Source organism: Aythya fuligula, chromosome 6, assembly GCF_009819795.1.
Source record: "Aythya fuligula isolate bAytFul2 chromosome 6, bAytFul2.pri, whole genome shotgun sequence".
NCBI classification, from domain to species: Eukaryota; Metazoa; Chordata; class Aves; order Anseriformes; family Anatidae; genus Aythya; species Aythya fuligula.
The window spans coordinates 18,153,340-18,168,355 of NC_045564.1; the positions used below are offsets into that span (position 1 = coordinate 18,153,340).

Genomic DNA, 15,016 nt, shown 5'->3' on the forward strand with positions numbered 1-15,016 from the left:
CTTCAAATGTTCTGATTCTTCTGAAAGATATTTTGCCTAATAGAAATGAACTGATGAAATCCCAGAAGTTTGCTCCCTGAAAAAAATATTCACAGGCTTCCAGTTGTGTTTTGCAATAGATGTTTTTTCCCATTTAGCATATCATGCTTAGAGATACTGCATTTAATAATACAATCTGCTGAGGATGAAAAGCACTTGCTTTGCTAATAAAAAAGCTGGTTATAGAAAATGCAAGTTTGGCAGTAAAGCTTCCAAGAAAAAAAAAAACGCAGCCTCAAAAACATCTGCTGCATTTAAGTGTATACATTTCAGTTTGTCAGATGCTCTTCTGTAATTTAAGTATTTTAGGAACTAATCAAAATATTTTTTTCTTGAAAACTGGATGAATCCATTATTTTTCAACTTTACCTTTAACCACGATAAAATATGAGAAAACCAACAAAGGCATTATTTATCAGGGAGACTAACATACTTGCTGGATTTCCCCCCCTCCCCCCATGAATGAACCTCAAAGAGTCAAACTTTCTGCAACATAATTTAAGACTCTCTGAAGTGCTAATACACAAACATTTACCGGGGCTGTAAAGAGGAATAATAATATATTTTCGCACAGTGTCTGGCATAACAGTATTCACTAGGGGCTTCAAACTGATGGGCTTTACTACAGCAACACAGAATTGCATCTAAGAGAAACACCACACTAGTTAAGATTAAGAGAAATCAGCTCCACAAAGCCTTAATCCATCTCTTTATGGTAACCAATGATACAGCCACAAAACGTTGCTATTGAAATAGCATTGAACTGGAATAAACTGGGAAGCTGGGGTGCAAATGGACTGTAGGAATAACATGCTAGAACAAGCATCAGGAAAGTTTGTTGCAGAGAGACATGAAGGACCAGACCTTTCTAATCATCTTGTTATTATTCAGTCTTTTCTGTTGCTTAAGGGGTATACTGAGTGCCCAATCTGGCAATTCAAATGAAAGACAAGGACAAAGAAAGAAATTTGCAAAGTTCAAACCAACTGGATCCCTTGACCTTTTACAGAAATTGTGTCTCGTGGATGATATTGAACACTACGTAATTGTCTGCTTTGTTTCCGATAATGTGCTGTGCTGTTATTACAAACTTTCCGGCCATAACACCAAAAAAGAACACATTACAGCAAGACTCTTCTCAAAAGATTTATATACTTCCATCCAGGCTTATCACACCAAGAAAAATCAGGTTACTGAAGTGAAAAACATCAAGTCTAATTCCTATTCACGTTTCTCCACCATCAATGGCCAGGAAGGTTACTTTACAAGAAAAAGTCATAAAAAAGATGTTCACAGAAATCTGCACTTTTTCATAAGATTAAGTAATTCATATACCCAAATAAAAGCAGAAGTCACTATTTCGATATGCTGACTAACATCACTGTTCTGATGTAAATCCTAATACTGATGATAGAACGCCATTCCATATTCATTTAAATCTGCTCTTCCAGACAAACCATTGCTTGTTAATATTTGAAATGTTTGACAAAGGAAAACAACGGATCCTAAAAGCTTATTAGAAAAGTAGCCAAAACCAATGTAACAGTACTAGAGGCCAAGCTCTGCTCCCACTTAGCTCCGTGTGTATCAAAGCAATTCCACTACATTCACTTGAAATATTCTCACTTTGCACCAGCAAAACCAGGTTTGCAATCTGGCACCTTACCTTGATAAAACAACAACTTTGGAAACTTTTCTTGCTATTTGTTTCTATGTTTTCAGCAGTATTAACACAGAAGATATGAAGGTGGAATGTTAGTTACTTACAAAGCTTTGTTCACAGTCTTGCCAGTTCTGTGTTTACTGTCATATTCTAAAGCTAGGGGGGAGGACTTTTTATATTCCTCCTTCTTCCATGTGTTAGTCTAGGAAAAAAAATCTGCCTGCCTATCATCACTTCATTTTTCAACGTCTCTCACACTGGCTGTTTCTTTGCATACAAATTTGAATTCCTCTTCTGCTGAAGATTTGCAGACAGCACAAGGCAACAAATACCACACACCTGAGTCCTTTCACATCTTTCTTCTATGTTGCAATCTGTATCTGACACCATGGAATAGTTCTTTCTTATTCTGACAAGATGAAAATTTGAGAGGTTGCTGAATGCAGTATTCTAGTCATAATCTAAAGGTAGGCTACTACATTTTGATCACTTTTACATTTCTCAAATAAGTCCACGTTACAGAGGCAAATCATCAAGGTAGAATTTCAGTCAATGAGAGCATGACATGAAGCAGGTAAATACAGCTGCAGGTTCCACAACCACCTTTTCATACTTTTCTGAGTCTCCAAGCACTTTGCTATTTTATAGCACATGATCGTCCTTCCAGTAAGGCTAAATAGTCTTTTTATTAACTATAATTTTAAGTCTCTCCTATACTCACCTATGGGAAATCAGTAAATCACTGCAAAGACTTCTGCAACTGATTACAATGCAATAAACTGACAAGCAGTATACCATAAATCAACCTGATAGATTCATGTCCAGCCACCTAAACTATCTGATTCTTTCTTTTACTCCCCCCACCACCACACACACACCCTTTTCCAGTATTTCATTTCTCAGACTAAATCTAACCTCTCAGTTAATGAACCAGAAAGAATTTCTCATACGGACTAGTCAGTGGTGGAAAAGTGCATTAGAAAGTACTGACATCTACATGAGATTCCTAGTACTCCTTAAAAAGATCCAAGCGTTCACAAATCTACCAGACAGAGAAGTGAGAACGTTGTCCTGTAATAGTGTAACATGTATTTTCAGTAGCCAAAGGAAAGGGAAAGGCTGCCTCTCTGAAATGCTGCCTACTGTGTTACACTGCAAAATATCAACATGCAATTCAGTAACATACTTCGATAAATAATGTACTTACAGTACAAATAGATGAAAAGAACTGAAAAAAAAATCCTTCTATGGTCATTTTCATTAATTTTTACAGTGTCTTCATAATTCTTACTGCAATAATCATAACACATAAAATGAAGCATAAGACTACTTTGGACCTTGAGATAAGGCAAAAGATTAGATACACCTTCAAAAGAAAAACTCATATTACATGAAAATCCACTGAGAGCTGTGGCCTTGATTCTAATGAACAAAAACCTTATTCAGAAGTCACACTGAACACTTACTACATTCAAGTCAGCATGCCATTTCATACATATATTTCCTAAAGAGCATTCCATTGAAGCTATATGCAAAATGTATTCCATTTTGACAGAGGATCTGTTCTTAAAATAGCTCACTAAAACTAACATTCATGGTGTTCAGAAAATAAAGGCAGTAAGAAAGCAGGTTTCCCCCAAAGATACAATTTCAGAGCAGTGAAGCCTGTTGAGGGCTGAATCTGAATTATCATCAGATGGACAAAAGCAGGAAGCAAGTTACGCTACTGTTTACCAGACAAGATGTATAAGTGCTGATGAACATGAATAAAAATTAATATATTTCTTCTGACCTTACAGGGGCCAAGACTCCCTCTCTCCAAAGTTACTGCATACCGAAGTAATAGCTGCTCTTCATTTAGTCAAGATCAAGTGTTTCTCAAAGCATGTTCAGTAACTTCTAACATAATCTTATTCCACACAAAAGGAAATTGGTTATTTGCGTGTTATCCAAGGAAGACTGAGTAATTCACTGTGGTAGGAAAGACCTCTAAAAATAAGTCACCTCTCAGCAGATTCACTCCCTTCCTGTCTGGGCTTGAAAAACTTTGCAACTGCGTGAAAGGACAAAACTTGAGGATGAACTACAGAGAACTTCTGTAACAATAACAATGCTCAAATACATTCATTTCGTTCCCACTCTGTCTAAAAGAATCCAACTACTGGAGGGTGGAGTGAGACAGCTATCCATCAGGATGTGTGTGACTAAGGATCCTCGGGTGTAGCCTTCTTCTTTTATGTTTATTTTTGGATGCATTTCCCCTTGTGGTTTAAACCAGCTTTGGGGCAAGGTAGCTAGTACCACTCTAACTCACTGATGTTAAACAGGGAAAGCAAGTTCTTGTCAACAAAAACAGTACCTTTTCCTGCGCATTCTTAGAGTACCATGTAAGTCTTATAATAGCGATGAATAACTTTCTTCATGGTTGTTAGTGCTCCTCAGAGATGAAGATCAGGGACAATTGGTGCACATATGACACCAGTGATTCCCATAACGTCCTAGAGCTTCTTCATCAGGGGACAGCGTTCAGCTGTGTGAAAGCCTAACGACAGATTTTATCACCTCCAATCTGCTCTAGAAGTTAGGGGATAGAAAACAAGTCTCCAAGGATGAGTAATCTAAGTTCAACAGATGTTCCTGAACAGGATGCTACTTCAATGGATACAGTCATTAGAAAAAAGACCAGGCCATTTTAACTGGTAATTGCTGTTATCAGGACAATATTATTTGTTTTGACTGGCATTCTCTGACTGTTAAAGAGGGAGATAGTAGAAAATCATTCAGTGAGCCCTTTACAGAAAATGTGGTTTGCATATTATAGAAAGCAGCTTGTTATCTTTTTGATAAAAAATATCCTATCTTTTCCTCAAAAAGTATTTAAATTTATAAAATTGACAGAAGGAAAGTGATAAAGTCTCTTTAGAAATAGCAATCTCTTTCTTTCAGATACAGACACAACTGTAATTGTACTCAAATAAATCATTTGCTATATTTTGTGCATTAAATGTGTTAATAAGCCACATCTAGTCTGTGAAACACACCAATACCATTGTTTCATAGAGAAATACAGCTGAAACTGAAATGCTTAGTCTCCTGTTTTAAAAAATGCAGAAAAATCTATAAATCCACAATAGTTAAAGAGATTCTGAAAATTCCTTCTAAAGTTCTAAGAAATAACTGTATCTTTCTCTCAAAATCTAGTTTTATAATTTACACTAAAAACTTCATAAGCAGTATGAATGCAGATTTACTTGTCTTCCAAAGAACAGCCTAGATTTGTGATAGCAAAACACGTTTGTTGTAAGAGTCAACTTAATCAGTAGATCTCAGTGTAAACAAATTTTTACTATAAAAGAAGATAGTTCATAGCTCTTAGTCCCATCATTTAGGGTCATTTGCAAATAAATGAATGTCAATACTGAATCAATGTATACAGGTTCATTTTCCAAAATTATATACGCCACCTACAAATCAAACCATTTAAAAAAAAACTGTTTTCAGAATTTACATGCACTGTTCTGGTATGCCAAAAATCTGTGATCAACAGTTTTCATTTGTTCTTTCCCTCAAATAAAAGGAAATTTTGTGGAACAAAATAAAACAAACAAAAAGCCACCCTTAATCGTATATTAGATGTATTTTTTGCACTTTTATTATAATCATAAAAATCATAATCCCTAGAAGTAGTAACCATTTTAAGAATTACAGCTCTACTGCTTATTTAAGTTGATCTGTAGTACTGCAGTACTACATTTATTCAGAACTATTCAGAAGGAACTACTCATGAAGAAACTACTTTTTCTGGAATTAAATTATATGGAATTCATCAAAGCAAGTATGTATGAATCTCTGCATAAGGCACACTGAACAACACAGAATTCATAACATAAAATCTTCCCTGAATAGAAAGATTTACTTTTGAGATGATAGTAAGGATAAGAACATGCTACTGCCACTGCTCATATTGCTAGCGTATTTGGGGATGAATTATCTTAAATATTTTTCTGCCTGTTGTAAATACACTCCATTTATCATACCTTACGTGCAGTTTATGTAGGCTTTAGGATTAGCAGATTGCAAGGAGACATATTACCTTGAAAAGAAAAAAAGTGAATGACTTCATTCTACCTCAGACTAACCACCAAAGCTATTTTTGTTAGGATAGTATTGCATTCTCACTATGAGCCTGAAAGAAACCACACCAAAATATATGAAAGAGTTCACTGCAAAACAAAAGCAAAGCAGCACCAAAAATTAAACTATGGTCTGTGACCAACACCTGTAGCACCTGTGACATGCTCTACTAAAAAATTTCATAAAATCTTAATATACACCAAATGAGTGCTAAAGCTCCCTATGAAAGCATCCAATACTTTCAACATGTGACCTTTGTATTATCATCATCTAAAAATTCAGCAAAATAAACAAAATTATTAGAAATAAGTGTATTAGTTATTAAAGAGCAAATTACAGGCATTTCTGTTTAAAAAAAACTAAGTATACTTTAAAAGTCTAAATTTTAAAAGACAGGAACTTAACCTCTACTCTCCCAATATTTCTGATAGGAGAATGACAATCTCTGAATGGTTAGCCAAAAAGTCATATACACATTAGAAAGAACTTTGCTAATGCCACTTCAAAGTTAATTTAAAGGAAATAGTTTTAATTATTTGTTTTTTGTTTGAGAAACCTACAATTGGATTTATTATTCTACATTGTTAGCATCTAAAGCACTATCTACATTAAATATTTCTGACCACTAGCAAAAGTTGTGTATGTTAAAACAGATAAAACTATTTAATCTTGTAATGCCACAGTGAAAAATCATAATGTAGCCTTTGTAGAAAAAAAAAGTATGAACTATAGAAAAATATTGCATTTTAAATTCCTTCAAATTTGTTATGTGACTGTACTAGTATTTTATTTTACCTGCAGAAATTAACAAAAAAAGTACAAATTGTAGCTATAGAGCTTACCTTTCACAGGTAAGTCATCCATGCTACAACATGAACTATGTTCAAGGCAACATATTTACAGATAGGTGATACTAGTCAGTCAGTGTAGCTAGTTGTGAGTTTGATTTTCTTTCTGATAGCATTACTTTATGGACAGTTATTTGGAGTTCATACTTCTTTTTCCTCAGGAAAAGAGAAAAAAGATATAGATATATTTATATAGTTAGCATCACTAGATTTGCAAATTCAGAACACTGTTCCAGCATCCAACAGTTCTATGCAACACCTAAATTTGCGCTGCTGCCACTTAAACAAGCTGGCAGTGCAAGTACCATACAGTGCAGGCGAGGCCAACAGGGTGCCTTCTAATACCCCGAACACTTTTCGAGACAAGTGCAATGCTTACAAAAATACAAACTAATTGAAGTCCAGTAATTTAGCATGGTAACATATAAATGGATTCTTCTCTGCATGAATACTAAAGTATACACAGACTGAAGAATCTCAGCTGAATGTTCTCCAGAAAGGGAAGTTTTAAGGGAATTCACGTGTTACCAGTAACTTAATTTAAATCATCTTTGTCCATCTGCTAATTTCAAACCCCTTACAGCTGCTGCTGAGACAGGAATAAATGAGAGCAATTTAAAACATCAGAGTATTGTAAAGGTAGACTCTCCTGGTAAAATGCATGCAACAAAAGCAAGTTTGATGGTAGAACAGCAGTACCTGCAGTATACAGATAAAATTTCTGGTGGAATTTATATAAGTTATTTCATTAGAAGACATAAAAAAGTAGAAGGAGCCTGCAAGAAAGCAATACAGTCGTATGGAATCATGGAGAATATGAATCACTAGAAATAAGTAAACAGACTTTCCTTTTTGTCCAAACTAATTAAGAGGAATTATTCATTTGCTTAGGCTATAAATGAGCTTATATTTTGTTATTTTTTCTTTCATAAACTGCAAATAAATCTGAATTTACCTCCCAAAGTGCTTTGAAGTCCTTCTGCTCAATTCGAAGGAGCTCGCTGTATTCTCTGGTAACAATGGTAGCATGGCGAGGAGTGTTATCCAGAATGGACTCTCCAAAGGCAGTTCCTATTCCCAAAGTGCATATTGTTACAGCATCCTTTAATTAAAAATGAAAGGACATGTTAAGTATTCCAGCATTTCTTATAAGAGTCTTTATGTCACATTTGCTAATGGTACTACCTTAAGATTCTTTGGCAATCTTCTTTTAAAAAAAACTAAGAGTACCAAAACCAAAGGAAATAAACAAAAGCCCGCAATATGCTGATTAACAGCAAAGGAAGCCTCTGTGCAGAAACAAGTGACCATCATTCAGATTAGACCTATCTTGCTGCAAAGCAGAGGGCACAAGTGTCACCCTCACCTTTGGAAGAGAGTTACGACCTCTGTTCATCTATAAAGACTGCTGTAATGATGAAATACATTAGAAATGTCAGAGGTGATCAGAAGATAACTAGCATCAGGAAAGCAATCTTGGAATATAAATTTCTGCCCTATATAAGTTACCCTCATCAAAAAGAAGAGGAGTGTTACGCTCTCTTAATAAACTTAATTTTCAGTTATGATATTCTCTTGTATTTATAATGCATTTGTCCAATGACTACAAAAAAAATAAGTTAATTTCACATAATTCAGATATTTCATGTAAACTTTTAATTCCAAAACAACCTGGAATAAGTCTAGAGTAATTGTGATGGTCCCTTGCATGCAGTAAAGCTCACTTCAAAAAGGTCTATCCGAATACATGCCATTAATGTGATGGAAAAGATGTCTGATTCAAACACTGTTAGCCATACTCTATGACAGTACAAATATAAATTATGAGCTACGGCAGAAATAAGTAAATAAAAAAATAGACTGCTAGAAATTAAGTATCTTGCTGAGTCAAGATCTTTAGATTCATGTCCTATTTTAGGCTAACAAGTTCCTATGCTCCTGAGCACTGGCTTGTAGCTCAACATTTACTTAAATCTCTTTCTAAGATGGACCTTAACAGATCATCTTCTGAGTAAATTAAAAATAAAAATAGTAACAGTACTAAAAATTTACACAGAAGCAAGTCACAGTTTACTAAGGAAATTATATGTGCACATAGACAAATGCATAAACATATAAAAACACATGCTAATTTTACTTGACACAACATTAGAAATATAGTTTAATTCTAAAATGTAAGATTCGTAAAAAGGCTACAAAAATAAAGGAAAATTTTATCATCCCATCCACTCCTTCCTTGTGGCTGATAATCCAGGAGAGATGCATGAACATATTTCAGCATCATTTTCTGTGTTTAAAATCACATTGTTTTCCTTTCATGCATCTAATAAGTGGTAATAGGCAAATGCTATTAAGATCAAGTTAGTAGCTTTATAATTGCATTACAAAGACAAATGCCCATAATAGTCCAGTTCCCTGAACCATAGAAAATTGCTTTTGCACAGATATTACCATATAAAACTATGTGTTCAGGAAAACAAAATCAATTGCATTTTAGAGATGATCTAGGAAGAATTTACCAACTGTCAGAAATACACTTGCAAGGAAGACAAATATGAACAGGTGCTGTTTGAAAAAAGAATGCATGTATTTGGGAATAAAAGCCCAAGAAATGTACGTCTCTACAAACAGCCTAAAATACAGGCTAAATACACTAAAATTGTGCTTTAAGAAGCTTTGCGTCCAGACCTGAACCACTACACGCGTGCTACTTTACTCAAAACTGCACTCAAAGGAGCTACAAAAAAAGCGTGTCTACTGCTCATGTCAAGTTTGATCTCCAGGTCTCCAATATATTATACTCAACTTTATTTAGAAAGTTCAGATAAAAGATCTCTGTTGAGGGCTGAATAACCAAACAGTCTAGCAGAAAAAGAAACCTTTCCATTAGGTGGATTATAAGCAATAATTACATCTTTAAACTTCTTTCTCATTCCTTTTCCCCTTGATACCCAAAAGAAGCTCTCTAGAAACTCTTCACTTTTTGATCCTTTACAACCTTAGAGAATGTATTTTTGAAAACAGAATAGAGAAGAGCAGAGGAAAGGTGTTAGTTAAGGAACCACTTTCTAAGGGAAAGTCTGATGAGGCAGCTGTTCAGCCTTAGAAATAAATTAACATTGTGGGGTATTAGGTCAAGGAGATGGAATGGTCCTACCTATCTTCATTAAAGAAAAGTCCAGGCTTCTATCAAGTGATTTTTTTTTTCTTTCCTCCCCCAGCCATCATTGCTCTCCATATAGATGTAGTTTCTCAGCTAGCTAAAGAGCAAGCCCATCTACCTTCTTCAAGACTTCAGAGCCCTATCTTCTCTCTGCCCTCAATTTATACATCTCCAGCCTCCTAGGGAATCAGGTGTGCATTTCTTATTATGCCTGTTAACCTTACACTCAAGAATCTCCTGCTGTTCAATGTAGACTTCAGGAGGATTGCTGGCAGCTCAAAACTCAGTTTGCTGTTCCCCTCTGCCATCCCAGAAGCAGCAGGGGGTTCTAGCTGCTGGTAACCAGCTAAAATCTACACAGCTATTTAAAAGGCAGTATTAAAGACTTAAAAAAGATGAGATTGTTTCCATTGCTATCTATCCTCTGAGCACACTATAGGAATGGTAGCGTTCAAATCACAGACTGTTTGTGCATTCAGTTGCACTGCCTGTCAGTGACAGATGAGACACATGTGGTGAAAGAGTTGTTAAATCCCCCCTCCTCTCCCCCAATCAATCTAAAACATTATTGAATTTGTCAGAGCAAACTATGGATAAGAGTCAGAAATTCAAGGTTCTGCATTATTCCTTCCCCCATCATAAGAGACATTCCTGCATGCTCCTCCCTGACTTGTGACACTATTTTCCAACCTGGCATACAGAATTTTTGTGCTCTGGGTGAACAAAGTCATGGTGTCAGAGAGGAAAAAAAGAAAATATGAAAGAAACTACCTGTGTTAGGAAGAAAGAGATTGGGTATTTTTCTTTGATATTTAAGTTTATTCAATATTTTAAGTTATAAAATCATTAAAATATTATGTAAATATATAAAATATTTATTTTTATTGTTTATTATATAAATGCCTAATTTTTTTCAATGTTTTGAAAAAAGGAGTTGATGAGTCTGCTTTACTTCTAATTTCATAATTTTCCCATACTTTCCACCTTCATCTCACTTCTGCATCTGTGTCCCTCAAGGAATCCATACCATCTTTAATTCCATCATTAATTAAAAATCTGCAAAATATGGCATTTTGGAAATCTGTGTACTATTACTTTGACACAGCTCAGCTTGTCCTTAGCAAAAATTTCCTTTCATAACAGAGAAACTAAAGGATCCATGTGAAAGTAAATTATCTCTTCTATGAAGTGATTTTCTTGCTCCATTACCTTCACTAGAATATGTTTCAGTCATCATTCAGAAAGGAAATCCTTATCAAACTACTTTTAAAGATAACACAGCAATATCCTTCCATGCTAGAACTGCAGTTTGACAACATATGTTAGTCCATCCTCTTTACAAAAGACAAGGTGATCTACTTAAAGGAGACATTACACCCCAGGAAAGATTGTGAACAAGTTCTCTTATGGTTCCTAATTAAAATATTTACAGATCAGATTAACTATACTGTAATAATATTAATTATTTCCATACATTCCCATCTGATTCTACAAAAGGTATCTGTAATGTCTTGGCCTTTTGCCTAGGTATCTGGCAGACAGAAGTGAAATGATTTTTCTATATTAAATCTATACAAGCTAAGTTCAAAATCAAAATTAATATAACTATGACCCTGCAGAGCTCAGCATGGGCTAACATACCCGACTTCTCAGCTATGTACATTTGTCCTCCTAATCTGTGTTACAGCAGGTAGAGCAGTTCTCATGCTGAAAACAAACAATTTAAGGCTATCTTGAGCATATTTGCACTACACTACAGACTACAATACAAACCTGTCTCAGCTTCACATAGGCTGTCCCTGAAATACGTAACACCAACGTTACGTCTATGTTCAGAAAACAGCATTGCAAGGACTGTCCTGTTTAAATTTCTTCCCTTGTTTCCACTTCATCTTATCACATACCTCCTTTATACTCCACTGGAGACATCCAATAAATTGTTTCCTTTCTTACGTGGACACCTGTATCTCTCTTCGTGGTCAATTTTTCTAGCAGTACGAACTTGTTTGGCTTTTGATCCTCAGTCCTCTGCATTTTCCTACAACTGACACTGCTGTACTACCCAATCACCCACGGCTCCTCCTTTAAAGCTTTGCTTAAAAAGGTTAATTGTTTGTAAAGTCAATTTGGTTCAATTTAGTCTGTTTTTAAAACCTGATTAGCTCAAAAAAAAAAAAAAAATCACCACCAAACATAGATAACCAGCAATGGCTCCCAACACACACTGTGATTCAGCAAGCAGACTACAGAAAAACTGTAGAATAAATTACTATCTGATCTTTGCCTTTCTTCTCTTCATTCCTTCCCATTTTATCAGACTGGAATATAAATCTTAATCATCAGGGGTAAAAGGCTCTGAATCTAATCCAGTGAAACACGATGCTGCAGAATCTGGCAAAGATGTCCATACTGATACTTTTGTTATGCATTTATTCCCAGCTACATACCGAGACATTACCAACACCCATCTCTCAGAACACGTTCATTTTCAATATAGAATCCAAAAACTAAACACAGATGAGGCAGTTGACAGTATTTTTAAGACAACACCAAACTATCTCAAAAAGGAGCTTCTATTACTATGTATCTTGGTTGTAAAAATGGGTAGATAACATTGCCAAATAAAAAATAAATTCAGAATCTGTCCATAACGGAGGGTAAAAACCTCTTTCTAAACAGAAATAGGCTGCTAAATCTGTTTATTTTGAAGGGTACTTACTAAATCCTTATGTAACTTTTAAGTAGGATATTCATCAGGGTATTTTTTACAAACATCTTGAGGCAAGAACAAACAGTTCATTACACTTACCTCTGCATTTCCTATTATGACACTACCTTGGAAAAAAAAAAAAAAAAAACAACAACAAACAGAAAATCACTAGCCCATGTCCTCTTCAGTCTCTTCTTGACCATTTAACAGCCTGAAAATTCATAAATAACTCGTACAGAAAGCAGACCAGCCTCCAGTCAGGATGGGTAATCCTGTCAGATCTCTGTATTGTAATTGTGCTGTCCCGTGTTAATGGCAAATGAAATTACTCCCATGATCATCAGCAGCTAGAATATTTTATTGCCTCAGTAAAACAAAAATAACACTAATAGGTCTGGCCAAATTCTTTAAAATAGTTATATAGTAAATAGTTCAATATGATTTTCAAACTAGCCATTTCAGTATTAAACAGTGCCTGCACTCAGTTCGTTATATATTCTAACACTGCCCTCTTGTGACATAATACAGGTTTGCGATCAGTCAAAAAGGGGTTTTCCAAACCAAGATGAAAGTGACAATTTAACTATGAGACCCTAAATATGCATGTTTACCGTTACATTTTAAATATTACAAGGAATAGTCCCCCCTATTGTAACAGAAAATCATAGGTAATGTTTACATTTCTGTTTATATGAATTTTCAACTTGGGCTTCATCAGTATTACTAACATTTCCTGGAAATGATCGCAGGTATCTGCATGAGTAAGCTAATGTGTAGCAAGAATTTTTATGAATTTATACTTCACTAGCTGCATTGAAGTCTTGATCCATCAGCACATTTAGATCTAATTTCCAGTGCAAGACATGTAACTGTATGCCTCTGCAGGAGCCCAGGCCATCAAGACTCTTAGTAAGCACGAAATACACAACACTTTACTGTACTTTCAGTGGAAGAAAGCAACCAAGCTCCAAATGTGACTGTATAAATAATTAGTATATAGTAGCTGCCACATAATACATTTATTCCCAGGCTCACTGAAATGCAAATTCACTAGGTAGCCCGCCAAACACATAGCAAAAGAGGGACTAATAATATATTTTTAATCGATAGAATTGATTTACCGTATTTACATTAACACTATACTCATCATCATACAATCACAGGATAATTCAAGCTGCAAGAAAACTTAAGAGGTCATCAACTACAACCTCCTTTACATGTAAGTATTAAAAAATTATTAGTCATGTCTAAACACTTCTTAACCAATAGGAATTTAAATACAATAGTTAGCTTCTCCTTCACTAGAAGATACTGCATATTCCTTCTACAATTTTACATGAGACTACAAACTTCTAAACTTGTATGCTCAGGCAAACTTCTCTAACTCCAACAGGAGCAGAAAAATAAAGTAAGACTGGTACAAGAGCTGAAGAAAATCCAAAGAAAATTTAGTAGCAAGGAACAAAAGCAGATGCAAGTTTGAAGACAGAGCAGGATATACATTAAACAGTAAGTGGAGGCTGGCCTTGAACAATGACATTTTGTTGTGAACAAGACATCCACTAAGGAAAACACCTAACTTCTTGTGCTCCATATAAGACCTTGTTTCTGGGTCAGAGTGTTGTTAAATGAAAGCAAACACCATGGGTCAAGAATATGGCTTGGCTTTTGGGGTTCAGGAAGGCAACATTTCCATCTATCTGGGAAACAGCAGAATGCAGTTTGAGTCCCATAGATGCCTGGAATACAGACAGCTTTCAATACTCAGCAAATCCTTAAGTAACAGAGCTGAGGTTCTTGGAAAGATTATCTGCTATGACTGTGAAAGGACAAGAGCCAAACCTGTGGATTAAGGGTGCAGCATAGTTTGTTGGTTCTGGACATTAAATCAGGGAATCCCTGGAGGGTTCCAGTTACCTCTCTGGCTGCAAGCCAGTATGATGAACAGGTGCAACAAAGGAAAAGCTGTTGTTGAAATCTGGCTAACAGTTGCCAGCTGAGAGACTGTGACCATCCTGGAGAAATAACGGTGGAAGTAAAACAGATTTGAATTTTACTAAGTTTCTATCCCAACACTCAAGAATGGCTAGCACCGTCCCAATGAGGAAGCTAAGGCAAGACTGGAACAGGATACCCAGGAGCTAAAGTCAGGACAAGGAGCAGGAGAGCAAGGAACAAGAGAAAAGGCATGGTACAAACACCAAACTAGGGCAAAACCAGAGAAAATACTGTGCTCAGACTTTATTTCAGTGTCCCCACCCACCAATTCTTCCCTCTCCGGCACTATTATGGTAAATGCACAAGCTGCTATCCTTCCGGCACTGAGGCTGTATCCTATGGCAACTAGACAGTGGTAAGAATTCAGTGCACTATTCCTGTGAAAAGGAAACACAAGGTTTAGGAATTACTGTACAATATAATTTCTGTAACTAGAACTACGCAAACTGGAGATCTGTAGT

At 35.6% G+C, this 15,016-nt stretch overlaps 1 protein-coding gene across 2 annotated transcripts in view; it reads right to left on the bottom strand.

The window, feature by feature from the left end:
* RAPGEF4 (Rap guanine nucleotide exchange factor 4) overlaps positions 1-15,016 on the bottom strand; it is a 153,419-nt gene that overhangs the window by 123,718 nt on the left and 14,685 nt on the right. For both annotated transcript variants that reach the window (XM_032190242.1, XM_032190244.1), the window contains exon 4: positions 7,640-7,786. In XM_032190242.1, the coding sequence (XP_032046133.1) occupies positions 7,640-7,786 (147 nt within the window). The remainder of the gene's footprint in view (positions 1-7,639; positions 7,787-15,016) is intronic.